The following is a 27809-nucleotide window of genomic DNA, read 5'->3' as shown; positions in this document are numbered from 1 at the left end:
TACTTGGTGACGAAGAGTCTTCTCCCTGAGGAGCCCTGCAGTAGACGGCTCATGACTTCTGATCAGGATACAAAAGTTGTAGCTGAACCACAGGTGCAGCAGGTCCAGGAAGCAAAAGAGAGCTCTCATTTGGTAAGATATCATCTTCTTCATCCAGTCCTTTGGCTGTGTTTTTTTTCCTTTTTTTCTTAGTATGGATGGGTTTCGATAGAGGCAATGTGATCTATCAAAATCAACCCTGCTCTCGTTTGATCGGTAGCACCATCGACAAATTCATCAGAAGAATTAATTGAGTTTATGTAGCGCCTTTGTGGACGCCCCGAAGCGCTCACATTGTATGGAGGGGGAAGAACTCGCCACTACGAATGTGTAGCACCCAGGTGGGGGATGCCACGGCAGCCAATATGTACCAGACAGCTCACCACACACACACACACACACACACACACACACACACACACACACACACACACACACACACACACACACACACACACACACACACTGGCTTAGGAGAGCCATCCTTTGGGTGGGTTTCTAGTGGGGATGTCTTTGATTGGTCAATAGCTGGCATCCAAACCAATTAAGTAATCAGTCACTCTGGCAACAGTACATTTGACTGATTCCCCAAAACCTGAATCGGACCCATCCCTAGTCTCTAGAGCCTAGCTTATATGAACCAGACCTATCCCTAGTGTCTAAAGCCTAGCTATGAACCAGACCCATCCCTAGTGTCTAAAGCTTAGCTTATATGAACCAGTCCCATCCCTAGTGTCTAGAGCCTAGCTTATATGAACCAGACCCATCCCTAATGTTAAGCCTAGCTATGAACCAGACCCATCCCTAGTGTCTAAAGCCTAGCTTATATGAACCAGTCCCATCCCTAGTGTCTAGAGCCTAGCTTATATGAACCAGACCCATCCCTAGTGTCTAAAGCCTAGCTTATATGAACTAGACCCATCCCTAGTGTCTAGAGCCTATCTTATATGAACCAGACCCATCCCTAGTGTCTATAGCCTAGCTATGAACCAGACCCATCCCTAGTGTTGAAAGCCTAGCTTATATGAACCAGACCCATCCCTAGTGTCTAGAGCCTAGCTATGAACCAGACCTATCCCTAGTGTCTAGAGCCTAGCTATGAACCAGACCTATCCCTAGTGTCTAGAGCCTAGCTATGAACCAGACCCATCCCTAGTGTCTAAAGCCTAGCTTATATGAACCAGACCCATCCCTCGTGTCTAAAGCCTAGCTTATATTAACTAGACCCATCCCTAGTGTCTAGAGCCTAGCTATGAACCAGACCTATCCCTAGTGTCTAGAGCCTAGCTTATATGAACTAGACCCATCCCTAGTGTCTAGAGCCTAGCTTATATGAACTAGACCCATCCCTAGTGTCTAGAGGCTAGCTATGAACCAGACCCATCCCTAGTGTCTAAAGCCTAGCTTATATGAACCAGACCCATCCCTAGTGTCTAAAGCCTAGCTTATATGAACCAGACCCATCCCTAGTGTCTAGAGCCTAGCTATGAACCAGACCCATCCCTAGTGTCTAAAGCCTAGCTATGAACCAGACCAGACCCATCCCTAGTGTCTCAAGCTTAGCTTATATGAACCAGACCCATCCCTAGTGTCTAAAGCCTAGCTTATATGAACCAGACCCATCCCTAGTGTCTAAAGCCTAGCTTATATGAACCAGACCCATCCCTAGTGTCTAAAGCCTAGCTTATATGAACTAGACCCATCCCTCGTGTCTAAAGCCTAGCTTATATGAACCAGACCCATCCCTCGTGTCTAAAGCCTAGCTTATATGAACCAGACCTATCCCTAGTGTCTAAAGTCTAGCTATGAACCAAACCCATCCGTAGTGTTAAGTAGGGGTGCAACGGTTCAGTTGGCCCACGGTTCGGTACGGTTCGGTATTTTGGGTCACGGTTTTCGGTACGGTTCGGTTCAGAAACAAACGTTCCAGACCAACTCGACCTCTGACCAAAGGCCGCGTTCGAGGCATTCACGTGGACGCTCCGGCGCTCTCAGAGCTAATTTACGAACGCGGCCAAATTGATCTTCTCGCCATAAAGCTTAAGCGTACAGTGGGCTTCCTGTATAGATTTAAATCTTGCTTTTCCTTGGCTTCCAGAAAACGTCTTGTCTCCGCCCTTTTCCTTTCACAATTGGATTATGGTGATACAGTATATAGGTTTGCTTCTCTGTCCACTTTATCCAAGCTAGACCCCCTGTATCATTCGGTTCTAAGATACATCACCAATAGTGCCTTCAGGACCCATCACTGTACACTGTATAGTCTGGTTGGATGGCCATCTCTTTCTGTCAGAAGGCTCCAACACTGGTACACTCTTGTGTTTAAAATCATCTCTGGCTTCTTACCGAATTATCTGGGCCTGAAGTTCATCCCTATACCGAGTGGCTCGGGTCTCAAGGTCTCGTAGATGGCTACAATACAAGGTGCCACTTATCATGAACAATGTTGGAAGGGCAAGCTTGTCTTATTATGGCCCTTGGTCTTGGAATGACCTACAGACTACTTTTAAATTAGAGGCCCTTATTTCCATAAGTATCTTAAAGCGTAGATTAAAGGATGTGGTCACCGCTCGCTGTACCTGCTTTGGTTAGACTTCTCAATGTTTTAATCACCTTGTAAATACCCCTACCATTGTTTGTCTATTGTATTGTTGCCACTGTCTTATGTCCTGTCTTGTTATCTGAACTGTTTTTTTAAGCTACTATTTTGACCCTGTCTTGGCCAGGTCTCTCTTGTAAAAGAGGTTTTAATCTCAATGTGACTTCCTGGTAAAATAAAGGTAAAAAAAAAAAAACGGAAACCGTCACGGTTCACTAGTGAATTGAGCCGTGGAACGCAAACCGTACCGTCCGTAAAAAAACCGAGAACCGTTGCACCCCTAGTGTTAAGCCTAGCTATGAACCAGACCCATCCCTAGTGTCTAAAGCCTAGCTTATATGAACCAGTCCCATCCCTAGTGTCTAGAGCCTAGCTTATATGAACCAGACCCATCCCTAGTGTTAAGCCTAGCTATGAACCAGACCCATCCCTAGTGTCTAAAGCCTAGCTTATATGAACCAGTCCCATCCCTAGTGTCTAGAGCCTAGCTTATATGAAACAGACCCATCCCTAGTGTCTAAAGCCTAGCTTATATGAACCAGACCCATCCCTAGTGTCTAGAGCCTAGCTATGAACCAGACCCATCCCTAGTGTTGAAAGCCTAGCTTATATGAACCAGACCCATCCCTAGTGTCTAGAGACTAGCTATGAACCAGACCCACCCCTAGTCTCTAGAGCCCAGCTTATATGATTCAGACCTATCCCTACTGTCTAGAGCCTAGCTTATATGAACTAGACCTGTCCCTAGTGTCTAGAGCCTAGCTATGAACCAGACCATCCCTAGTGTCTAAAGCCTAGCTATGAACCAGACCCACCCCTAGTCTCTAGAGCCCAGCTTATATGATTCAGACCTATCCCTACTGTCTAGAGCCTAGCTTATATGAATCAGACCCATCCCTAGTCTCTAGAGCCTAGCTTCAGGTACTTAGTGTGTTAGTGTTCATACAATTATGCGGTTACTAGTAGTACACGATCGACAACATCTCTGTAACCGCCCGAAGCATCGTTCCTCCTCCTGGAGTTTGTTCTCCCTGTGTCTGTGGACTAAAAGCACCTGTGGCAATGTTAAAAACTGTAAGCCGACGGAATATAAATGTTTTTAGGTAGATGGGGCGTGATGGGAGGGGGGGGGGGGGGGGGCAGCGACGGGGCGTGGGCAGCAACCGCGTTAACACCCCTGTTGAGAGTCGGCTGGATAAACACAGATTTACCGCGGTGGAGTTAAGCTCTTTAAAAAAAAAAGAGAAAGAGAAAAGGGACGTGTTGCGCGGCGTCCCTCCTAACGCACATCCTGTTGCTGGCGTGTCATGTTCTGTCTTGACAGACTTGTTTGTGCGTTTTTCTATCGTATGCAGCCGATCTCCAACCTAGAGGCCGGCGAAGGTTCTGTTTGTTTTTAAAGTGGACACGCCAGAAGGGATCCCCGAGACGGACGCCAACCCTAAGCGTAACATGCACCTGACCGTTAACCCGTAACCGTACCTGTCTGAAATCTCAACTTCAACGGGGAGGGGGGGGGGGGGGGGCGGGCGATGCCAGGGACGGGTTATCCCATACCCACTTAGCGTTTATGTTTTTTTAGTTTTGGTTTTAAAAGTCCCCCTCTCCCCTGCTGAAGTGATCGTTCAGCTGGAAACTCTTATGGGGATTCTGTTCCTGCCTAATCCGGTATGGTGGCCTATATCCTACCAACAACTGTCACTGCATTCACACTGTGTGTGTGTGTGTGTGTGTGTGTGTGTGTGTGTGTCTCACTCTGGAAGCACTGACACGGCATTCACGCTGTGTGTGTCTGTGTCTCTGGTAGAGCTGTCCCAAACGACTATTTTTCTAACGATTAATCTAGCGATTATTTTATCGATTATTCGATTAGTCTAACGACTAATTTATCGATAAGTCTAACGATAATTTTTGTACTGTAAAAAAAAAAAAAAAAAAAAAAACGTATTTGTCTCCGCCTCACTGCTATGTTTAGCCAACTTGAATGCCAACATGGCCATTTAGAAGTCTGTCCATCACCACAACACATAGCTAGCTAACGTTACTCTCGCTGCTATGTTATGATTAGCTAAATTGATGCTAACGTAGCATGCGAGCTACGAGCTAGATAACGTACAGTAGGTGCTCGCACCACAATGACAATAGGCTACCGTAGCTAGCCAGCTACATAGCTAACGTTACTAACACCAGAAGACAAGACATACGAACTGTGGTGAGCTACATTGCTTGTGTAACATTAGCTAGTAGCTATCCATTTTTCACTCATACACTTAATTGTCTCGCCTGGTAAAATAAAGGTTTAAAAAAAAAAACAAAACAAAAAAAAAAAAAACGCCATTTTGTTTATTTACGACTAACCGACGCATATTACGCTAACCGACGTATTGACGTAGTCGATGACGTCGACGACGTCGAATAATCGTAACAGCCCTAGTCTCTGGACACTTAATTCTCACAATGTCCATGTGTGTGTGCGCCTCTGGAACACCAATCTTTGATTGACAGCAGCATATGAGTCACTATAGATGTTGAAGCGGTCTGTTGAGGGCTTTATAGGGGTTGGCTGGCTGGCTTTCTACCTTTACTTAGAGAGGTGTGTGTGTGTGTGCGTCTGCGTGTGTGTGTGTCGCATTAGAATATGTCTATGATAGAATATGGCATGGTGTGCTGCAATTATGAGGAAGTCGACATTCGGCTTTAATTCGCCCGGGTTTTTCAATCACTTCTTTAAGATGGAAAGAATGGTAAGTTATTTAAATGGTCCTGTAAGTATGTGGAAAGCTCAGGCGTGTGTCTTGTCTCTAACAGGTCCAGAATTAGGAAATGGAAAAGGCGCCGCTGCCTTTTTCCAGTGTCACTTACGCATGTACAAGATTGGACACTAGATTGGTGGCTGGTCCCTAACGAACTCTTGAAGGTGTTTATTTCAGGGACTTTATTGTTGTCGGAATTATTGAGGCCTATGAGCTCAGCACTCACCCACTCTTATTATATAATATCACACACACACACACACACACACACTCACACACCACAATCTGCTTGTTAACATGTCTAACCAGTCTAGCGCATGAGGGCATGCCTTGCTTTTGATGTGTTACATCTCATTCTCTCTCTCTCTCTCTCTCTCTCTCTCTGTGCTACCATATGTTGTGTGCATGTCTGATATGAACATTCATGAACTTCATTATCATTATGACCTATTTATTAGGCATGCACCGAAACTTTGGCCACCGGAATTATTTGGCCGAAAATAGCAAAAAAAAAGCACATTCGGTGTTCGGCCGAATGTGTGAAAAGACCGAATGTTTACCGAATACAACACGCTGTTCTGTGAATGAGACGAGCATTGAGTGGTGACTGCCTACTGCCAAGTCATATAATTACAGCAAACATGTTGGCAGTTTGGCATCTGTTCTCTGATTTTAAATTTTCATTTCGGTGCATCCCTACTATTTATAGATCTGCTCTGTTCCAGGCATCTTATCTGTCACACATTGTGTGTGTGTGTGTGTGTGTGTGTGTGGTGCGGGGGGGGGGTGGTGTTGCCGGTTGTTTCATATTAATCCAACGAAGCCCCACTGGTTCTATAATCGGGCCAAAACAGGAACTATAGATCCAATTCTGATCATATTTTACATTGCCCCTATACCTATGTAGTTACTCTGTAGTCTACAAATAACATTATAATAACAAGCTGTTATACACATTAGTAATTGCTCTGCAGGTGCACGGTAACGAGGTCATGGCAGTCATTATGTGACAACATGCGTGTGTTAGAGAAGCCTAATTAGAGTTGCTGCGTAGGGGGAGGCTGGGGGAGGTAGAAATCGGAGGACAAGCTCATTGTAATGCAAAGGAATGGAATGAGGAACGGTATCAAACACGCCTTGTGATGAGGCACAGTTATAGACAGTAAAATCACTACTGTGGTCAAGGCGTTTACATTATTCATCCTGTCGCCTGGCCTCAGCCAATACCTGTCGGCCTGCCTCTCGGTCTCCCTGCCTCTCTCTGTGTGAAGACCGATGGACCAGTCCAACTCGTTTCTCTTCAGGGACTCTGGCCCAGTTTGAATACTTCTCAGAAGGCATCCCTCCTTCCCTTGAGGAGATCACTGATCTGATTAGTGGAGAGCTGAGCAGTGGAATGAAGCCATGCCCCACTGGTCAGAGAGTGGGCGGCTCTGCCTTCTGACAAGGACCATAACTTTACTCTGTCCGTCGCCTGGCTAGTTTATAGTATGAATCACATCCTCCCCCTCTCTCTCGCTCTCTCTCTCTCTCTCTCCCCCCCCCTCCGGTCTCTTTCCCCCCCACCCCCTTTCACCCTTTTCCTCCCTCTCAGTCCCCCCCCCCCCCCTCTCTCTCACGCTCTCTCCCCCTGTCTTTTCCCCTCCACCCCTTCCTTTCTCCCTCTCAGTCTCCCCCCCCCCCCCCCACCCCTCTCTCACGCTCTCTCCCCCTTCCTCCCTCCCTCCCTCCTGAAATACATTTTCAATCAGGCATGGGGAAAAGGTGAACACATCCCCTCAGAGAGGGAGCCACAATCTCTTTATCCAGGAAAGGTCAAGCGGACCTGAAGCGCCGTTCCGAAGCGTTGGACACAGTCTGTGATGTCAGCCCTCCAGTTTCTATAGCAGCCAGGTCAGATAGACGAGAGCCAAGCAGAGCAGGGAGGGAGAGGACTGGAGTATTACATTATGGCATGAGTGGATTAAGGGCTTGCTGGTTTTGATGGTGTGTGTGTGGGTTTGTGTGTGTGTCGTGTGTGAGTGTGTGGGTGAAAGGGGGACAGGGCCCACTGAGCCGGTAATGCTGTGTTGGTGAAATGTGACCCAGAGAAGTGGTACTGGCTGATTTGTATCTTAGCTGCGTTCTATCAAGCTAGACTCACTCTCCCCCCCCCCCCCTCTCTGTCTCCCCCTCTCTCTCTCTCTCTCTCTCTCTCTCTCTCTCTGTCTCTGTCTCTGTCTCTCTCTCTCTCTCTCTCTCTCTCTCTCTCTCTCTCCTCTCTCTCTCCTCCCCTCTCTCTCTCCCCCCCCCCCTCTCTCTCGGGCTGGCAGCCTCTCTGAGCTGCCCTCCTGCAGAGAGAATCAGGACAGTTTTACAATAAGGCTTTTACAGCAGCTAATGATGACCTGTGAACCGCTGTCAGTGGAATATATAATATGAGGGGGGCTTTGTACCTTGTATACTTGCAGGCGTGTTAGGCTGTGGATCGCAGTTAAGAACCTTGAAGATAACCAAACGTGGGACTTAATTCAGTAGACATAATAACGACAGATTGGCCCGTGGATTGCTTTGTGCGCTTGTGCCTGTGTATGTGCGTGATTGTGTCTCTGTGCATGTGTGTGTCTGTGTGTGTGTGTGTGTGTGTGTGTGTGTGTTACTGTCTCTGTGCATGTGTGTGTGTGTGCGAGCCTGTGTGAGTGTCTATCTGTGTGTCTGTCTTTGTGTGCGTGTGTGTGTCTCTGTGTGTGTGAGCCTGTGCGTGTGTGTCTGTCTCTGTGTCTGACTGTCTGTCTCTGTGTGTGTCTGTCTCTGTGTGTGTCTGTCTCTGTCTGTGTGTGTGTGTCTCTGTCTCTGTGTGTGTGTCTGGCTGCCTGTCTCACCCCCCCCTGGGCTCAGGTGTTGGACTAGGCTAGTGGATCCTTGTTGTTGACGTGGCCTGTGTGATGGACGGTGATGACTCACCCCTAGGCCAGCCATGGAGAGGGGGGGAGGGGAGGGGGCGTGGGTGCAGGGGATGGAAACCACCGACCAATCAGGAGCGAGGCCGAGGAGGTAGCCACGTCAGACACAGAGGAGGAGCCTCGTCGTTAGATCCACGGCCGTCAGTGTTATTCCCTAACAACCAGTCGCTCTGACGACCTGTCGCTCTGACGACCTGTCGCTCCCGACGACGTCTCCAAACAGCAGCTTGTGGCGAAAGACGAGAGTGAGTTTGACAGCCCAGACGGAGGGACGGACAGACCGAGGAGCCGACTCAGACTCTGAGGAGAGCTGACACACACACACACACACACAGAAGGGGACGGTGATGGTGATGAGTGTGCAAGGGGGCGGGGGGGCGGTTAGGCTGAATGTGCAGCTTCCTGAATGTGACGGTGATGATGGCAGCAGTCTTGGCATCTTCTCCAGGAATACTGCAGGGATACGAGGCTCATCGTGCCGGTAGTTTCGGATACCCGGCAGGGACAGTGTTCTGGACCTACTGGTAGTTTGGGATACCCGCCAGGGACAGTGTTCTGGACCTACTGGTAGTTTGGGATACCCGCCAGGGACAGTGTTCTGGACCTACTGGTAGTTTGGGATACCCACCAGGGACAGTGTTCTGGACCTACTGGTAGTTTGGGATACCCACCAGGGACAGTGTTCTGGACCTACTGGTAGTTTGGGATACCCGCCAGGGACAGTGTTGTGGACCTACTGGTAGTTTGGGATACCCGCCAGGGACAGTGTTGTGGACCTACTGGTAGTTTGGGATACCCGCCAGGGACAGTGTTGTGGACCTACTGGTAGTTTGGGATACCCGACAGGGACAGTGTTGTGGACCTACTCGTAGTTTGGGATACGCTGTAGGGGGACAGTGCTTGGATCTACTCGTAGTTTGGGATACCCGGCAGGGACAGTGCTTGGATCTACTCGTAGTTTGGGATACCCAACAGGGACAGTGCTTGGATCTACTGGTAGTTTGGGATACCCGGCAGGGACAGTGTTGTGGATCTACTGTTAGTTTGGGATATGCTGTAGGGGGACAGTGTCTCGATCTGTAGTCTGCTACACCGCGTAGGGACAGTGTTTTGGATCTGTCGGTAGTCTGGGCTGCTCAGCGGGGTGACGTGAGCGCTCCCCCTCCAGTCATGGATTGGGTGGGGGCGGCGATGATGATGCCCTGGGGCGGCCCTCCCCTCTCCCCGCGACCAGCTGAGAGCAGCGTTAGGCAGCAGCAGCAGCAGCAGCAGGCTCTGCCTCGGGACCTGGGCGGTACGCTGGCGCTGACAGCAGCCCTGCGCTGCAGCCTGCTGGCCTGTGAGACGTGTTGTTTACCCTGCAGCCGCCAGGACACTCACGCTGCTCCCGTAAGTACGGCCGCTGGTGGGGGTGTTGTTGTTGTTTGGGGTGGGAGGGGTGGGGTCTAATAGTGTGTGTGTGTGTGTGTGTGTGTGTGTGTGTGTGTGTGTGTGTGTGTACACACACAAACACATTGCTTCTACAGACTTGTTATGTTTCAAACCTAGCTCAGCATCAGGGAACTAATGACACAGAAGGCTGTGTGTGTGTGTGTGTGTGTGTGTGTGTGTGTGTGTGTGTGTTCCATGCATTCCAATGACAGGCTAATTGTAATGCATGGAATGGAATGATGTGTTTGATACCATTGCTCCTTACATTCCATGCATTACAATGAGCTCGTCCTCTGATTTCTCCCCTGATTGTGCAGTCACTGTCCTAACTATGGGCCGTCTAATCTGGTCTAGAAACAGTGATGTCTGAAGCGTGTTATCTGAAGCGTGATGATGTCTGAAGCATGTTATCTGAAGCGTGATGATGTCTGAAGCATGTTATCTGAAGCATGTTGATGTCTGAAGTAGGGATGGGACGATTATCGTTTTTATCGTTAATCGCGATAAAAACACCCGCGATAACTTAATCGTGGAGAATTTTAATTATTTGAATAATCGTCATAATCGTATGTTATGAATAAACTGTGTTTAACAAATGTCTGGCGCTATTTTTCAGCCTAGGCTACATTACTTTTGCAGTCAAGTTAGCGACTGTTACTGTAATATAATTGCAATTCCTCACATGAGCCGCGCGCGAATATCCTCACAGAACTTGTCTCGCGCTATTGTTCAGCCTGCATGGGTAACGTTACTGTCAAGTCAGCCTGGTCAGTCAGTCACTAGGTAACGTATGCTAGCCTACTCACCATGGCTGGTGAAAAACTTTAGACGGGATACTGTCATTGGCCTTCCTTGTTATTACCAGGCAGTGACAGTCTATGGCTGCAAAAGGCACGGTCGCCCCTAAGCTTTAGCAAATATATTGTGGTTTACTTAATACTGTTCAGCACTTGAGGTTACATTCAATGCATGACTTGTGCTATAGGCTAAATACAATGATTAAAGCGGCAAGTAGCAAGTGTGCGCATCAAAGGCATTAGGCACGTAACATCCATGCTGTATAAACACATGACAACCGTCCGTTATTTCCCGAACTTTGCCCGAACCCCCTGCGAGGACCCGCGGCTGCTATCAGACTGGCCGCGGGAGTGAGTGTTGAGGGAGAGAGGAGACGGCAACCCTCGCTCGCCAGAGACTGTATCCCTACTCGTCTCTCCTGAGCTCGGTTGTAACGTGAACCGTGGAATACTTATGTTAGATGCTTTACAGTAATTCCCCAAATGACCAGAAAAGGAAGTTAGATTTGTCGCTGGTCGCTTTTGACTAATTAAGTCGCCAAGGGGCTCTGAAAATTGGCAACACTGGGAATGCGTTCTTTAAACTTCCTTGGGTACGTTAATGAAAGGTGCTGATTGGCCGAAAAGGAATTGCTCTTTCTTAAGGACCCGGATTATGGCCAGAGATATGTGCCACTAGAATCTGAATTTGAATTACTGACTTAAAATGTCCTAAAAATACAACAAAATCTAAGTTAAAGTGATTACAGTGTGTTTTATTGGCATTAAAAAAAAAAAAAAAAAATAATATTCTCGCGATAATATCGTGGATCGCGATTATTTTGCCCACGATAATCGTGACATGACATTTTCTAATCGTCCCACCCCTAGTCTGAAGCATGTTATCTGAAGCATGATGATGTCTGAAGCGTGTTATCTGAAGTGTGATGTCTGAAGCATGTTATCTGAAGTGTGATGGTGTCTGAAGCATGTTATCTGAAGCATAATGTCTGCATGTTATCTGAAGCGTGATGATGTCTGAAGCATGTTATCTGAAGCGTGATGTCTGAAGTATGTTATCTGAAGCATGATGATGTCTGAAGCATGTTATCTGAAGCATGATGATGTCTGAAGTATGTTATCTGAAGCATGATGATGTCTGAAGCATGTTATCTGAAGCATGATGATGTCTGAAGCATGTTATCTGAAGCATGATGATGTCTGAAGCATGTTATCTGAAGCATGATGATGTCTGAAGTATGTTATCTGAAGCATGATGATGTCTGAAGCATGTTATCTGAAGCATGATGATGTCTGAAGCATGTTATCTGAAGCATGATGATGTCTGAAGCATGTTATCTGAAGCATGATGATGTCTGAAGCATGTTATCTGAAGCATGATGATGTCTGAAGCATGTTATCTGAAGCGTAATGTCTGCATGTTATCTGAAGCGTGATGATGTCTGAAGCATGTTATCTGAAGCATGATGATGTCTGAAGCATGTCTAAGCACCAAATGTGTTAAAAATAAATAAAAATGAACTAACAACAAAGTGTGCTTGGTAGCTAGGCCTATACATTTGCTTTTCTGTTATGTCTAAAACTAGCATGATGCTATTCTCCTGCTGACGTTGTCCTGTGCTCCAGTTGAGCTCAATAAAAGGCCTTGCTGAAAATAAGAGTAATCCCTGAAGAGATGCCGTGCTTGCTAGCTCGCTGTATGCCACTAATTAAACGTATCAAACTCCACGTCGTCATCAAGCACTTCTCAAGCTTTACCGTCGTGGCTGTACTCCGTAGGAACAACGCTCATTAGCCGTTCGCTATTTATTATTAGCACAGTACTGTTTTTATTTATTTATTTATTTTCACTGGGGTTTTTTGTACTCTCCACAGACCATATGCCGAACTACATTTCGTTGTACTTGTGCAATGACAAAGTTGAATCTAGTCTAATCTAATAGGTAGCCTATAATATAACAGAGATTGAGTGGCTAGCAGTGGAGCGTGGTGGAGGTAGAAATCGGAGGACAGGAATTGGAATGAGGAATGTATTCAACACGTGGGGGCTAGTTATCCTATTAAGGATGGGCTGCTTACTATATAACAGAACGATTCAATAAATCACCGTCATTGTCTTCATAGGCGTGTCTGACGGCTCTGTTCAGCTGTGCTGGTGCCATACTCGGGGGATGAACTCTGACGTTGGCCATTGCTATTCTCTTTGCACTGTTCTATTTTGTTATGTTGTCATTCCACAGGCTGGAGGTGAAGAGGTTAAGTATCGGAGCAGTTCAGAGGTCAGCAGGGTAATGCCACAAAAAGAATTGAGCGTCAGTGGAAAAACCTCTTTGGGATCCTCCCTCGTTATTCACTGCCTGCTAATGTCTTCTAATACCCTAGGTCTCTCTCCCCCCTCCCTCCCATCGTAAGAATCCGTCAAGGCTTTCTGACCTAAACCCCACTAACTTTAACTCTCTCTCTCTCTCTCTCTCTCTCTCTCTCTCTCTCTCTCTCTCTCTCTCTCTCTCTCTCCCTCCTGTGTCACAGGAATCCGCCAAGGTTTCGGACCTGAACCCCAATGCGAAGGCATGGGCCAACCACATGCTTAACCTGGACACCACCGCTGGGACTGGGACTGGGACGGACTCCCCCGCTGCTCTCCACACATGGAAGGAAGGATCTGGCGGCGACAGCTCAGCCGAACCCGGGCCGCAAGGTCAGTCTCATTCAGCCAATCACCTGACCCGACACAGAGCCAGAGATGGAAATAGTCCTCACCCCTGGCCTGGTCCCGCTCCTCCTCACAACGGGCAGCGCTGGTTGAATCATTCATACTCACTTTAGCCAGAGCCGCTATGAATATGAATGTGAACAGCCCCCACTTTGTCTATCTCTAGCCCGTATCCCACTGCTAACACCAAATGAGGATAATCAGTCATTGTGATGTGCGCCGGGTGAGATTAGCCAAGTTTAGCCGCCGCGGAGGTAACAAGGGGGACGTGGCAGTGGCGTGGACATGATCAATTAGCCGCCACGGCGCGACTCGGATTGACGTCTCGTTAGTGATTCCAACCTCATTCTGGGAGGTTATTTTGAGGGAAGCGCACTGCAGGAGACAGTTGACACTTGATATCGTATGGAAACAGCTATTTTTACACTTGTGTCCAGCTTGCTTTTTCTACCTACTGTGATTCAATGTAGTGTTATAGGCGTACTTGAATTATTGAACCGCTTCTAGTGTGGTGGTGTATACAGTGTTAACTGCCTGGTTATCCGTATGTGTGTGTTGCGGATAGATACACTTTTATAGTAGCCAATTACATTTGCGAATCAATCTCATCTGTATATTAAACTCTGTGCCGATCTATAGAATATTAGAGAACCTTACTGGTATTATAACACTTAAACCCAGTGTTTCCCATACATAGACGAGATGTCTAATTTCCCCGCCTATTTCTCTCACCAGTCTCTTTCTCTCGCCATAGTCTCTTTCTCTCGCCATAGTCTCTTTCTCTCGCCATAGTCTCATTATGAACTGAAGGCATTTTTAGCACAGTTTTTTTAGCTCATTTTTCAGCGCTGCTCGCAAGTTATCTCCGCTAGCGTCTCCCCCAAACCCCATCAATCAATTCTGTTCCGGACTTTTTTTCCGTTCTTTTTTAAATTTGTGGTCCCCCTGCACCACAGTCTCACAAAATCCTGTGGGAAACTCTGAAACCTCAGTAGCCAGTATGAACGGCTTAGCTATCCCCAGAGTCATATGTTGAGTATTAGTATAGTGACTCTGTTGTATGTCTGCGTCCTATGTACAATCCAGAGGAGGCTGATGGAGGCAGACATTGAGGATTGTAATGCATGGAATGAGGAATGTGTCAAACACTTATGTCAGATAATGCACCACTTCTCCCAGAAAATTGTTGCAATTACAAATGCTTTGGTATTCACATGTTTGTATTGGAACAACACAAAAAAGCAGAGGAAAAAAAGCTAAATCTGATATCATTCCACACAGAACCCCCAAAATGGACAGGACAAAATTATACAAAATGATTCTATCTTGCTGGCAATATAGAAATCACACATGCAACCAATGAAAATGGAGAAAAGTTGACTCAACCTTTGTGTTGTGTGTCTGTGTACCACACTGAGCATGGAGAAAAGAAAGAAGAGCAAAGAATTGTTGGAGGATGTTGGAATTGACGATTTGAGAACCATAATTGTGGAAAAGCATACATGGCTCAAGGCTTCAATTCCATCTCTAGAGATCTTAATGTTCCTGTGTCCACTGTGAGCAACCTTATGAGGTTTACAGCCCATGACACCTGGAGTTTGCCAAAACTTACCTGGGGAAGCCAAAATCATGGGGGGGAACCGTTCTGTAGACAGATGAGACAAAAATAGAGCTTTTTGGTAAAGCACATCATTGTCCTGTTTACAGAAAACGAAATGAGGCCTTCAAAGGAAAGAACACGGTCCCTACAGTCAAACATGGTTCACAGATGTTTTGGGGTTGCTTTGCTGCTTCTGGCACCGGATGCCTTGACTGTGTGCATGGCGCCATTCAATCTGAAGACTACCAAAGAATTTTGGGGCACAATGTGTAGGAAAGACTCCGTCAGAGGTCATGGGTCTTCCAGAAGGACTGACTAAAAATCATACTTCAAAAAGCACCCAGAAATGGTTTAAGACAAAGTGGCCAGGAATGAGTCCAGATCAAAATCCCATAGAACACCTGTGGAGCGATCTCAAAACAGCAGTTGAGAGAAGGCACCCTTCAGAGTAGTGGTCCAAAATTCCAGTAGAAAGGTGTAAGAAACTCATTCATCGTTACGGGAAGCAATTGTTTTCAGTAAATTTTTCCAATGGGTGTGCTACAAAATATAAAGTTGAGGGTGCCAATTTGTTTTTTGAGTTCTGTGTGGAGTTATATCAGATTTGGCTTTTGGCCACTGCCACCGAGTGTAATACTCATGACATTCTACTTACACAATTTATTTTATTTACTATTTGTACTGCTAATTGTATCCTGTCTCATCTGTCACTTATGTCTTCTACTATTGTCAATTTATCTTGAATTATGCCTATTGCCATATTGTCTTGTGCTGCAATGTCAGGAACTGAAGCCTAAGAATTTTACACTTGTGTAATGTGACGTAACAATACAACTTGAAACGTATCTAACAGAAGTGCAGGGGTGCCAATATTTTTCTCCTTGACTGTACATATACATATATAGTGTGTGTATATAACGTGTTCTCCTCATGTCTGTCCTGGTCCAGGCTATGAAGCCAGTGAAGATCGGGTCTATGAGGAGCCCCTGCTAGCAGACCCAGATGTGCCCCCGCCTGTCCCGGTACCGGTGATGCTGGCCGAGCCCGCCGAGATGGCGTCCGTCGTCACCCTGGAGTGCTCCGACCCGGCGGCCTACCCAGAGTACTCTGACGCCGGCCAGGAGAGCGCTCTTATAGGTGAGGCTCCGCCCACTGGAGGCAGACCAGTCACTTGAGTTAGGACTTTTTTTTCTTCTTTTTTTTCCAGCCACGTGCCCTCCTCCCCTTCATCAAACGCTCCCTCGACTACAGTCTAGCGGTTTAGCATACTGTGCTCTTTCTGTTTTGCCAACTTTCGCTTTTGCTCGGAGCTCATGTGTTTTTTTTATGCTCACAAAAGGCCCGAAGCCAAACTTAATACCCACCTGTGGGGGTGTTGTGGAGGATTGATGTCATTGCTTTAACGAAAGGAGTTTTGAGAGAGGGCTCCCTCGATTGCACTGAATCTAGTAGCTTGATCTAAATTTGCTGTTTTTGCCGACGTTCATTGATCGGTTCTACAGTATGTTGCTCGTAAGGGTAGGATAGGATAGACTCGAGTGTCCCTCGGGAGAAAACCGTCTCACAGTACTGCTGTGTACAAAATAAACCCAACAAAGGGCTGGCTCCTAACAAGCTCACCAGCCTGTTTCTGTAGAATTCATATTGTGAATTGCTGTAATGAACTGCACTGAGTGAGTGTAATGATGTTAACCTAACGTGTGAATCAACACACACACAGACACACACACACACACACACACTGCCTTCTGTGTCATTAGTTCCATGATGCTGAGCTAGGTTTGAAACATAACAAGTCTGTAGCAGCAATGTATTTGTGTGTACTGAGTGTGTGTTCCGTGTGAGTTCCCTGTACTGAGTGTGTGTTCCGTGTGTGTTCCCTGTACTGAGTGTGTGTTGTGTGTGTGTTCCCTGTACTGAGTGTGTGTTCCGTGTGAGTTCCCTGTACTGAGTGTGTGTTCCATGTGTGTTCCCTGTACTGAGTGTGTGTTCCGTGTGTGTTCCCTGTACTGAGTGTGTGTTCCGTGTGTGTTCCCTGTACCGAGTGTGTGTTCCGTGTGTGTTCCCTGTACTGAGTGTGTGTTCCGTGTGAGTTCCCTGTACTGAGTGTGTGTTCCGTGTGTGTTCCCTGTACTGAGTGTGTGTTCCGTGTGTGTTCCCTGTACTGAGTGTGTGTTCCGTGTGTGTTCCCTGTACTGAGTGTGTGTTCCGTGTGTGTTCCCTGTACTGAGTGTGTGTTCCGTGTGTGTTCCCTGTACTGAGTGTGTGTTGTGTGTGTGTCAGCAGGCAGTGAGCAGCAGGAGAACCCTCAGGAGGACCTGCGTGAACATCTGAAGAAGACTCTGGAGTTCTGTCTGTCCCGGTACGTCAGCGCTAATCAAATCAAACTTTATTTATACAGCACATTTTATACACACACAATTTTAGACGCAACACAGTACGCTTTTCAGGAGAAAATAAATAAACCAGAGAAAGAAAATAAAAAGACCAATGACATAAAAACCCAGGAGGAGGATAAAAAAATATTACAGCCATGAAATCAAAAAAACAAGGGAGGACTTTCAGTAGCAGCAGCTCCACGGTCTGCAGCCATAGTTCATGTGGGCGGGACTTAACTCACTAACTGCCAGTGAGTTCCGGAACACTCACCATCCAGAGTGCCAAGTGTTTTTATGTGGTATTTTCCTCAGCAACAATACTTTGATAAGCTACAAAATGAAGCATAATCATTTATGTTTATGAATGAAGTCACCCGTGACACTCAAGAATGTCGACAATTTGGGTGACTTTTTTCACCCTCCGACACAAAATCAGTTAATGCTCATGATAATGCTCTCTAAGCAAGAGAGCAACAAGTAATCTTTCCCACTTTGTGAAAAAGGCCTGACTGTGTAAAACAGCCTGATGAGTGAAAAACAATCAGATCCAACGGTTTTTGACCGACCCTCGGAGGCGTTGCTGCTAGTTTAACTGCTGTAGTAAGACTGTAGCAAAGCACTGTGTTCTAGAATATAGTAGAAAATACAGTACAGAGTACAGAGACTGCCAGTTAAAAGTGATTGATTCTATAACCCCGCCCCTCCAAACAATCACTACACTGCAAAAAAAGCACAGAAAATCACCATAACCCTGCCTCTCCTTCCTCCCATCCCTCCCCAACCATAGTGTTGGTCCTGGCAGTAGTGTTTTGGGGGTGACGGTGATCTGGCAGTAGTGTTTTGGGGGTGACAGTGATCTGGCAGTAGTGTTTTGGGCGTGGTAGTGGTCTGGCAGTAGTGTTTTGGGGGTGGTCTGGCAGTAGTGTTTTGGAGGTGGTAGTGGTCTGGCAGTAGTGTTTTGGGCGTGGTAGTGGTCTGGCAGTAGTGTTTTGGGGGTGGTCTGGCAGTAGTGTTTTGGAGGTGGTAGTGGTCTGGCAGTAGTGTTTTGGGCGTGGTAGTGGTCTGGCAGTAGTGTTTTGGGGGTGGTAGTGGTCTGGCAGTAGTGTTTTGGGGGTGGTCTGGCAGTAGTGTTTTGGGGGTGGTCTGGCAGTAGTGTTTTGGGGGTGGTAGTGGTCTGGCAGTAGTGTTTTGGGCGTGGTCTGGCAGTAGTGTTTTGGGGGTGGTCTGGCAGTAGTGTTTTGGGGGTGGTAGTGGTCTGGCAGTAGTGTTTTGGGGGTGGTAGTGGTCTGGCAGTAGTGTTTTGGGGGTGGTAGTGGTCTGGCAGTAGTGTTTTGGGGGTGGTAGTGGTCTGGCAGTAGTGTTTTGGGGGTGGTAGTGGTCTGGCAGTAGTGTTTTGGGGGTGGTAGTGGTCTGGCAGTAGTGTTTTGGGGGTGGTAGTGGTCTGGCAGTAGTGTTTTGGGGGTGGTAGTGGTCTGGCAGTAGTGTTTTGGGGGTGGTAGTGGTCTGGCAGTAGTGTTTTGGGGGTGGTAGTGGTCTGGCAGTAGTGTTTTGGGGGTGGTAGTGGTCTGGCAGTAGTGTTTTGGGCGTGGTCTGGCAGTAGTGTTTTGGGGGTGGTCTGGCAGTAGTGTTTTGGGGGTGGTAGTGGTCTGGCAGTAGTGTTTTGGGGGTGGTAGTGGTCTGGCAGTAGTGTTTTGGGGGTGGTAGTGGTCTGGCAGTAGTGTTTTGGGGGTGGTAGTGGTCTGGCAGTAGTGTTTTGGGGGTGGTAGTGGTCTGGCAGTAGTGTTTTGGGGGTGGTAGTGGTCTGGCAGTAGTGTTTTGGGGGTGGTAGTGGTCTGGCAGTAGTGTTTTGGGGGTGGTAGTGGTCTGGCAGTAGTGTTTTGGGGGTGGTAGTGGTCTGGCAGTAGTGTTTTGGGGGTGGTAGTGGTCTGGCAGTAGTGTTTTGGGGGTGGTAGTGGTCTGGCAGTAGTGTTTTGGGGGTGGTAGTGGTCTGGCAGTAGTGTTTTGGGGGTGGTCTGGCAGTAGTGTTTTGGGGGTGGTAGTGGTCTGGCAGTAGTGTTTTGGGGGTGGTAGTGGTCTGGCAGTAGTGTTTTGGGGGTGGTAGTGGTCTGGCAGTAGTGTTTTGGGGGTGGTAGTGGTCTGGCAGTAGTGTTTTGGGGGTGGTAGTGGTCTGGCAGTAGTGTTTTGGGGGTGGTAGTGGTCTGGCAGTAGTGTTTTGGGGGTGGTAGTGGTCTGGCAGTAGTGTTTTGGGGGTGGTAGTGGTCTGGCAGTAGTGTTTTGGGGGTGGTAGTGGTCTGGCAGTAGTGTTTTGGGGGTGGTAGTGGTCTGGCAGTAGTGTTTTGGGGGTGGTAGTGGTCTGGCAGTAGTGTTTTGGGGGTGGTAGTGGTCTGGCAGTAGTGTTTTGGGGGTGATCTGGCAGTAGTGTTTTAGTGTTTTTGGGGTGACGGTGATCTCGTACCACCCATGCTAGAATGCACCAAAACTATGCGACACGGTGTTGCGTAACAGCAGCTGCATACTCATTAGCTGGTCCCCTCTGAGGCCCTTAGGTGGGAGGCATGGCTGCTCTAAATGAAAGCTTTATTTCATACTGTCAAGAATGCCTTGGTGGTGGGTGAGGGAGGGGACAGGGAGGGGACAGGGGTTGGATCTCGGAAGTCTCTCGTCGGCTCCTCGTGTCCTCCTCTCCCCCTCTCATTCTCTAAATCCATTGGAGGAGAGGGGAGAGGCCTCTGTGTCTTCAGAAACCCATTGGTGGAGAAGGTTCGAGGAGAGAGAGGATGCAAGGAATGGAGGGAAGTAAGACACGGGAGTTGGAGCCAGGGAGTTGACTGTCCTCCTTTTTCTTCTACTTCTTCTTCTTCTTCTTCTACTTCTTCTCCCCCTCCTCCTTCTCCTCCTCTCTCGTGGCTGCAGGGAGAATCTGGCCAGCGACATGTACCTCATCTCCCAGATGGACAGTGACCAGTACGTGCCAATCGTCACCGTGGCCAACCTGGACCACGTCAAGAAGCTCAGCACGGACGTGGAGCTCATCGTAGACATCCTGCGGTGTAAGTCCCCCCCACCGCCTCTCGTTGTGCTTTTGCTTACGGCAGTTTTGAAGAGGGAACGCGTCAGGAATTTGGATTTTTCACAACACTGAGGACATTATTGTTGAGACCAAAAAAAAAGACCTTGTTAGGGGGTTGGTGCACTGTGTGTGTCTGAGAGAATGTGTGTGTGTAAATGGAAGCATTTACACATATATATGCACTTATATAGCGCCTTTATCCAAAGCGCTTTACAACAGCCTCTCATTCACCCATTCACACACACATTCACACACCAATGGCGTCAAGCTACCATGCAAGGCGCCAGCCCGCTCACTGGGAGCAATTTGGTGTTCAGTGCAGGACTTGACGCTTACCTTTTCCACAGGTAGCACTGTGCTACCATGTTGAAAACTGTAGTAGCACACCAAGAATTTCAGTAGCACAATGAAAATTGCGCAATTTTCGTATGACGACAACAAATTATCATAATCATAACATATCTTGTTGTTGATTGGAACTACAGATCATAAGCTTTCAAATTATGTGTCATACATTGAAATCCGAAAAAATATGAAGAAGAGTCATTTGAATGTTGTTCGACGTCAGGCACATATAGGGTTAATCTCTGTCATGAAACCGGAAGCAAACGCTGCTAACAGCTAGCGGCTAACAAAACACAGCGCTACGAACGTCTAAACTGTATTTTAATAACATAACATGCTGATAGAACATCAACATGCTAAAAACACATAACTATACATAATTAGATGATCACACAGTCCTTGCTTTTGAACACGTCCTAAAGTTAAAGTATGTTTACAAGCCATGTATCACTTACCGTTAGCCTCAAACAATAACAATGAACCCATTCCACAAAGTATACATATAGCCGTTTCACGCGAGTGGTTTATGGTTTCACCAGCTGGCGTCACAAAAAAAGTGCCTCTTAGGCTTGAGGAGAGGAGAAATGAAAGTAAAAATGCACTTTAGCTATGAGAGCTGTAGCCCATATACCCGTTATGCGCATATAGGACACGCGTGAAGCATTTCTGCGACACGCGTGAAGCATTTCTGCGACACGCGTTTCTGTTCACTGTTTTCATTCCCTCATCGCTTATACACATAAGATTGACTGCGCATGACAGTAGTTCAGCAGTCTTTTAGTCGCACTGGTGCTATTGAATGTATTTCCAAGTCGCACAGAAATATATTCACTCGCAAATACGACCAAAACAGTCGCACTGTCGAGCCCTGGTTCAGTGTCTTGCCCTGGACACTTCGACATGTGGCCAGTCGGGGCTCGAACCGCCGATCTGCCAACCTTGCAATCATTAGACGGTGGCTCTACCTCCTGCGCCACAGCGTGTGTGTGTGAGCGTGCATGTGAAGGTCTGCTCTGGACTGACGTTTCTGTCCCGTCCCCCCAGCTCTGCCGTTGGTCCAGGTGGACGAGAAGGGAGAGAAGGTGAGACCCAACCAGAACCGCTGCATCGTGATCCTCCGAGAGGTCCCTCAGAGCACCCCCATCCAGGTAAGACACAACTCACTTCAACGGTCGTTGCCTTAGGCGGAAGGGTCCCTGCCATCGATTCCGGCCATCGACCTATCCTGCATGTCATCCCTCCTCTCTCTCACCTATCCTTCCTGTCAATCTCTACTGTCTCTATCCTGCATGTCATTCCTCCTCTCTCTCACCCATCCTTCCTGTCAACCTCTACTGTCTCTATCCTGCATGTCATCCCTCCTCTCTCTCACCCGTCCTTCCTGTCAATCTCTACTGTCTCTATCCTGCATGTCATCCCTCCTCTCTCTCACCCATCCTTCCTGTCAATCTCTACCCCAATATAGCAGAAATGCCCTAAAAACACAGCCAGTTAGATTGACATCCATTTGTGTGTTTTTCGAATACAATTTCCCTCTGTGAGGTTTCAGTCATTGTTTAAGTGTAGATGTTTAAATGACAGGGTGCCGTTTCTGTTTTAGAATGGCAAACAGCCGTTTCAGAACAATGGACATGGTGGTGGTGTTTTTTTCAGTCTTTTTAACCATGATCCCTGGAGAGCGTCAAGTCTGACATTTATAGGTCTGCATTCAAAGTCATGGGTGGTGCTCTGTTGGCCTAAAACATCACAAAGTGTTTTTTGAAACCACAGAAAACGAGTGTTAGTCCTTAGTGCGCAAGTTTACAGTGTTCCTGCGCTGTTTTAACGTGTTTTCTGCTGTTTGCTCATCCTGAAGCGACAAGTTTATGGGACAGGCCGAAAATATAACTTTTGTTCCCTGTACAAACAAACTAAACTGGTTGAGATGCTTTTCTTTTATGATCTCAGCTTTTGAGGACAGGTGTCCAAAGGCTTGTTCATGCAAGTTGCTGCTTGTTGTTGTTGTTGTTAATTAAAACATGTACACTCCTCAGATGACAGATCCTTTATCAAGTGTCTCATACTAACTCAATTAGTAACTAACGCATTTATTTGTTTCAAGTTTATTTAGTTTTGAACTTTTTCACTTAGGTCTCAATGTATCATATAAAAACACATTAACCAAACACCATTCTACACATGTTTTTAACATGAGCGTCCAACCTACGGTCAATAATAATACCAAGATTATGATTTTTTTCGCTGTTTTGCAGGAGGTAGAGGCTCTTTTCAAAGGCGAGAACTTGCCGAAATTCATCAACTGTGAGTTTGCTTACAACGACAACTGGTTCATCACCTTTGAATCTGAAGCGGACGCACAACAGGTAAGAAACCCCCCCCCCCCCAAAAGCTCAAATGTTCCACCGTACTATGACTGCCGTCCTTCAATAAGTAGTGCTTAAAGCCTTTCTCCTCGCTCATCGCGTGCGTGGTTCGAATTTAAAGAGCTGCTCAGTGAAAATCCCTCTCATGTTTCAGCCACTAACTGCCCTGCAGGGGTGTGGGACACACTGGTGTCCAGTCAGGGCTTTAATACTGGGGCTCATTCCCTGCCGTGTCTGAGGTTGTCATTAACTCCCTCTCAGGCCTATCGGTATCTCCGTGAAGACGTGAAGACCTTCCAAGGGAAGCCTATCAAGGTAGGGCTTTATTCCCCCGTCTCCCATAATCTCCCTGTTGTGCAGATGAAGACGATGATGTTCCCTCCGGGGGCTTAGAGAGGGGTTACGTGTTAGAGTTGATACGGGTTCATGGAGAGTTGACGTCACATGATACTCCCCGGATCATGAAGCTTGTTTATGATCATCTTCTGTTGTGTGCAGCACTTTTAAGTACCTACTGCTTTGCAAAAGGAGATGGGAGGGGGGTGGTGGTGGTGGTGGAGAAATGTCTTTCTAACTAAAGGTATCATTCCCCCCGCCTCTTCCACACTCACACACACACTCTCCTCCAATCAGGCGCGGATGAAGGCGAAGGCGATCGCTATCAACACATTCATGCCAAAGAACGGCTACCGGCCGGTGGAGGTGAACCCGTACGCCCAGCAACAGCATCAACAGCAACAACAACAACAACAGCAGCAACAACAACAACAGCAACAACAACAGCAGCAGCAGCGCTACACCTCCTACTACATCCCCCCTGTGTACAGTCCTCATCAGCAGCAGTTCCCCCTCTACAGCCTCATCACCCCCCAGGCCTGGTCCGCCACTCACAGCTTCATAGACCCTGCACTGGTGAGGGCCGCACCACCACCACAGAGAACTACAACCCCCACCCACAATAACTACAGCATCCACACACACCCTACCCCAGAGACCTACAATACCCTTAAACACCCACACCTAGAGAACTACAAGACACAGGAAATACCCTGTATAGAGAACTACAATACCCAGGAACACCCTGCCCGTAGAAATACAATACCCCGAAACACCCACTCTGAGAACTTCCAACACCGGGAAACACTGAGGCTGCGTTCGTAAATTCGCTTCTGAAATCTGATCAGCACTCAGCCTTGGTGGTTAAAAAAAAAGCACTATGGTGACCTGCTTCAGACTGATCTGATCTAGTGAAATCCCTGCATGTAGGAAGCCATTGATTTCTCCTCTCCTCCTCTGTCCTGCAGGTTACACCTTTCCACAACACCCAGTTCATCAACGGGTTCACCACCTCCCACAGTTTTAAACCAGCCACCTCCCCTCTGTCTGTCAGGCACTACTCTCCAAGGAACAGGTGGGCAACGCTCCCGGGTCCCACGTCAACCACACCTACTGATGCTATTGTTTACATTGTTGTTTGTTAGAAGGGCTATACAAATATGATGGGTTGAGTAGCGAGCGTGGTAGACCGGGGTGGAAGTTGTTCCCTAGGATCTTTAGCGCCAACAACGCTTTTGGAAAACACCCTCCAGGTGTGGAAGCATTTCAATTTAAGAACTTTAAATATGGAAAGTTTCCTCTATGTAAGCAACCTATAACAAAGTTAAACACAACTACACTACCAAGAATCCCAGACGCCTATGCATTGTTTGACTAGCAACTGCCATTGTTTGAATATCTTCCTGATATTGTTTGAATAATCTTCCTGACATTGTTTAAATATTAACTGACATTGCTTGAATATCTTTCTTGAGATTGTTTGAAGATCAACTGACATTGTTTAAATATTAACTGGCATTGTTTAAATATTGACTGACATTGTTGGACATTGTTTGAATATTAACTGGCATTGTTTAAATATCGACTGACATTGTTTGAACATCTACTGACGTTGGCGTGGTGGTGCGGTGCAGGAATCACAGTAAACCTCACCTGAGGCCCAGCCTCCCCAGCACGGCGGAGCGCGGCGGCGGGGGCACGGGGCTCCTGGACAGCCCCGCCACCATCTTCAACTTCCCCACAGAGCGGCTCCTCAACGGGGTCGGCGTGGGGGTCCACCGCAGCACCCCCCAGACGCGGATCCCCCCGGGCCAGAACAGGACCAGGCTACCCCCCTTATCCCCCATGTCCTACCCCCGCAGGGAGGTGGGGGGCACGGGCCGCGTGGAGCCCATCACCCCCGACTACTCTCTGGGCATGGGCCGTGGGAGGTAAGACCTTACACATGAGCAGCAGTAGCATGGTCGATGCTAAGCGGGATCCTTGGGAAGACCCTAAACCTTAACCCTGCAGTCTCAACTTCAGTGAGGTGACATCTGTCGGGTTGTCCCAAGCATCCCACTTAGCCTTTACCGTAGTAGCCTTTGGATGTTTTTGAATTTGAAACATTGACTTTCTAAGTTTAGAAATGTCATATATTGCCATTGAGAGAAACATGCTCTACTGTAACCGTAAGGATATGTGATGACACATAATAGTATCTCTGAGTTTGAAAATGTTCTCTTTGTTAAAGGACAAATATTTATGCTTATAGGAAAAAGAGGGAAGACAAGTTGACAGTAAGTACCTTGTTCTCATTTCCTTTACACATTTTTAATTGGGAAACTCAATCAGCCTCTGACGGGGACAACTTCTGATTGAATATCAATATTTTTGTACAGTTGCCTAGGCTGGTGTTTTTTGTGTGTGTGTTGTGCTGACTGCGTGTGTGTGTGTGTGTGTGTGTGTGTGTGTGTGCTGCTACAGAGAGTGGCCACCCAGTCGCCCCCTCCCCAGAAGCCCCCGTCCCCGAGCTTCGAGCTGGGCCTCTCCAGCTTCCCCCCCCTGCCCGGGGCGGCCGGCCACCTGAAGACTGACGACGTGTTTGAGAGCAGGCTGACCGGCATGGTGACAGGCCCCAGCAAGGACAGGGTGGGTACCAGCCTGCAGCCATCTGCCACCTCCAGCCCTGCTGCACCACACACTCCACATACTAACACACAGCACAGCATCTCTGATGTATAATGTGATGGATTTCTCTCTCTCTCTCTCTCTCTCTCTCTCTCTCTCTCTCTCTCTCTCTCTCTCTCTCTCTGCCTCTCTCTCTCTCTCTGCTCTCCTCTCTCTCTCTCTCCACCTCACACTCTCTCTGCCTCTCTCTCTCACCTCTCTCTCCACCTCACACTCTCTGCCCCTCCCTCTCTCTCTCGCCTCTCTCTCCGCCTCTCTCTGCCCCTCTCTCTCTCTCTCTCTCTCTCTCTCTTTCTCTCACTGACCCTCTCTCTCTCTCTGCCCCTGCTCTCTCTCCCCGCCTCTCTCTTTCTCTCCCTCCCTCTCCCTCTTCTCTCCCTTTCAGAATGTAAGTGTTGATGCCAGCGCGGGCGGCCCCCTCCCCTCCGGGGGTCCTAAGGAGCCCCTGCGGACCGTCACGTCCCCGCTGTCCAGCGGCGTGGCGCCCGGCGGCCCCACCCCCCCGGCCAAGGCTCCGCCCCTAGCTCCAGCCCCCGCCTCGGGCCCTCTGCCTGGTCCTCCCGCCCCGCCTCCCTCCAAGCTCACAGAGTGAGAACCTGACCTCACACTTTGTTTACAGACACACACACGCACAACACCACGCACACACATACAGATTAAACACATACGCACACAGACACAGATTAAACGCACAACAAATACACACGCACAACACCACACACACACACACACCACACACACATACATACACTATTCACACACACACACACACACACAGATTAAACACACACGCACAACACCCCAAACACATACACTGTACACATAAACACACACATGGTTTAGTGTACAAAATAGTCCTTCATACGTACTGATATCTTAACGTGTGTACATGTGTGTTACGGCGGTGGTGTTTCAGGGAGGCCAAGGTCCCGGAGGTGAAGCAGAAGGAGAGCCAGGCGTCGGTGGAGAGAGTGACCGCTGCTCTGTCCACCGCTAGCAAGTCTGTTCAAGTCAACGGCGCTGCTAACGTGAGTCTGGCTTCACTACTGCACTGTCAACACGCCTGGTGTGATGGGATGTCTAGGGAAACGTTGGGATTGACGGTTTCTTAATGACGCAGCAAACGCTACCTGATTTTGATGATTCTTTTTGGTGATTCTTTTGGTTTGTTACGACCGTGCTGTTTAGACTTGTATGCTTGTCAAACTAACGGCCACCCCTTGGCCAACATGTTTTCGAGAGCAACGTCTTTGACGAGTGTAGTTATCGTTTTGTTTTTCTGCTCAGGAGCTTCGAAAGCCCTCCTATGCCGAGATCTGCCAGAGGATCAGAGACGGCCCGACACTACAGCAACAACAACAACATCCCCCTAAAGAACCCAAGCCAGCCGGCGCCCCCACAGGCGAGGAGAGGAAGTGCGCTGCTGACGCAGCCACCCTGGGAGACGGGCGGGGCGGAGGGGAGCCTAAAGCCCGAGAGACATACCCCTCCTCCAAGCCCAGCACCCCGGGCCGACCCAGGGGTCCCGAGGTCAGGAGACCGGCCGGCCGATGGTCCTCGCCCCCCCCCTACTCCCACCACCACCACCACCACCCAGGGCCCGGCTCTGGCAAAGGCCCCAGCAAAGATCTCCACACTCCCCCAAAGTCACCCCAGTAGTAGTGAACTACTACCACCACCACTACTACTACTGCTGCTGCGATGTAGAAGTTGATTTCCAAACAAAACAACGTGGAGATAATATAACAGAGGAATAGAAAAAGTCAGGGCTAT

The 27809-nt window shown here is 48.0% G+C and overlaps 1 protein-coding gene across 1 annotated transcript; it reads left to right on the top strand.

Annotated features, from left to right (window-relative positions):
• On the top strand, window positions 1-27809 carry larp4b (La ribonucleoprotein 4B). The gene is made up of 16 exons (XM_080524454.1): window positions 1-132; window positions 13091-13259; window positions 15823-16011; window positions 17158-17236; window positions 20166-20302; window positions 21712-21815; window positions 22920-23030; window positions 23292-23345; window positions 23664-23942; window positions 24335-24441; window positions 25001-25297; window positions 25600-25645; window positions 25833-25997; window positions 26422-26624; window positions 26953-27064; window positions 27324-27809. The coding sequence occupies exons 1-16, from the start codon at window positions 52-54 to the stop codon at window positions 27693-27695; spliced, it is 2505 nt and encodes an 834-aa protein (XP_080380580.1). The 5' UTR covers window positions 1-51; the 3' UTR covers window positions 27696-27809.

The sequence above is a fragment of the Nansenia antarctica genome (assembly GCF_963989245.1).
Source record: "Nansenia antarctica genome assembly, chromosome: 2".
Classification (NCBI taxonomy): Eukaryota; Metazoa; Chordata; class Actinopteri; order Argentiniformes; family Microstomatidae; genus Nansenia; species Nansenia antarctica.
Note: the sequence above shows the minus strand (reverse complement) of the source record. Positions and strands in the feature narration are given on the sequence as shown.

Coding starts and splice junctions, on each gene's coding strand:
- larp4b (XM_080524454.1), top strand. CDS start 52: ATGACTTCTGATCAGGATACAAAAGTTGTAGCTGAACCACAGGTGCAG. Junction 21,816..22,919: donor CTCAGAGCACCCCCATCCAG/GTAAGACACAAC, acceptor GCTGTTTTGCAG/GAGGTAGAGGCTCTTTTCAA. Junction 25,998..26,421: donor CAGGCCCCAGCAAGGACAGG/GTGGGTACCAGC, acceptor TCTCCCTTTCAG/AATGTAAGTGTTGATGCCAG.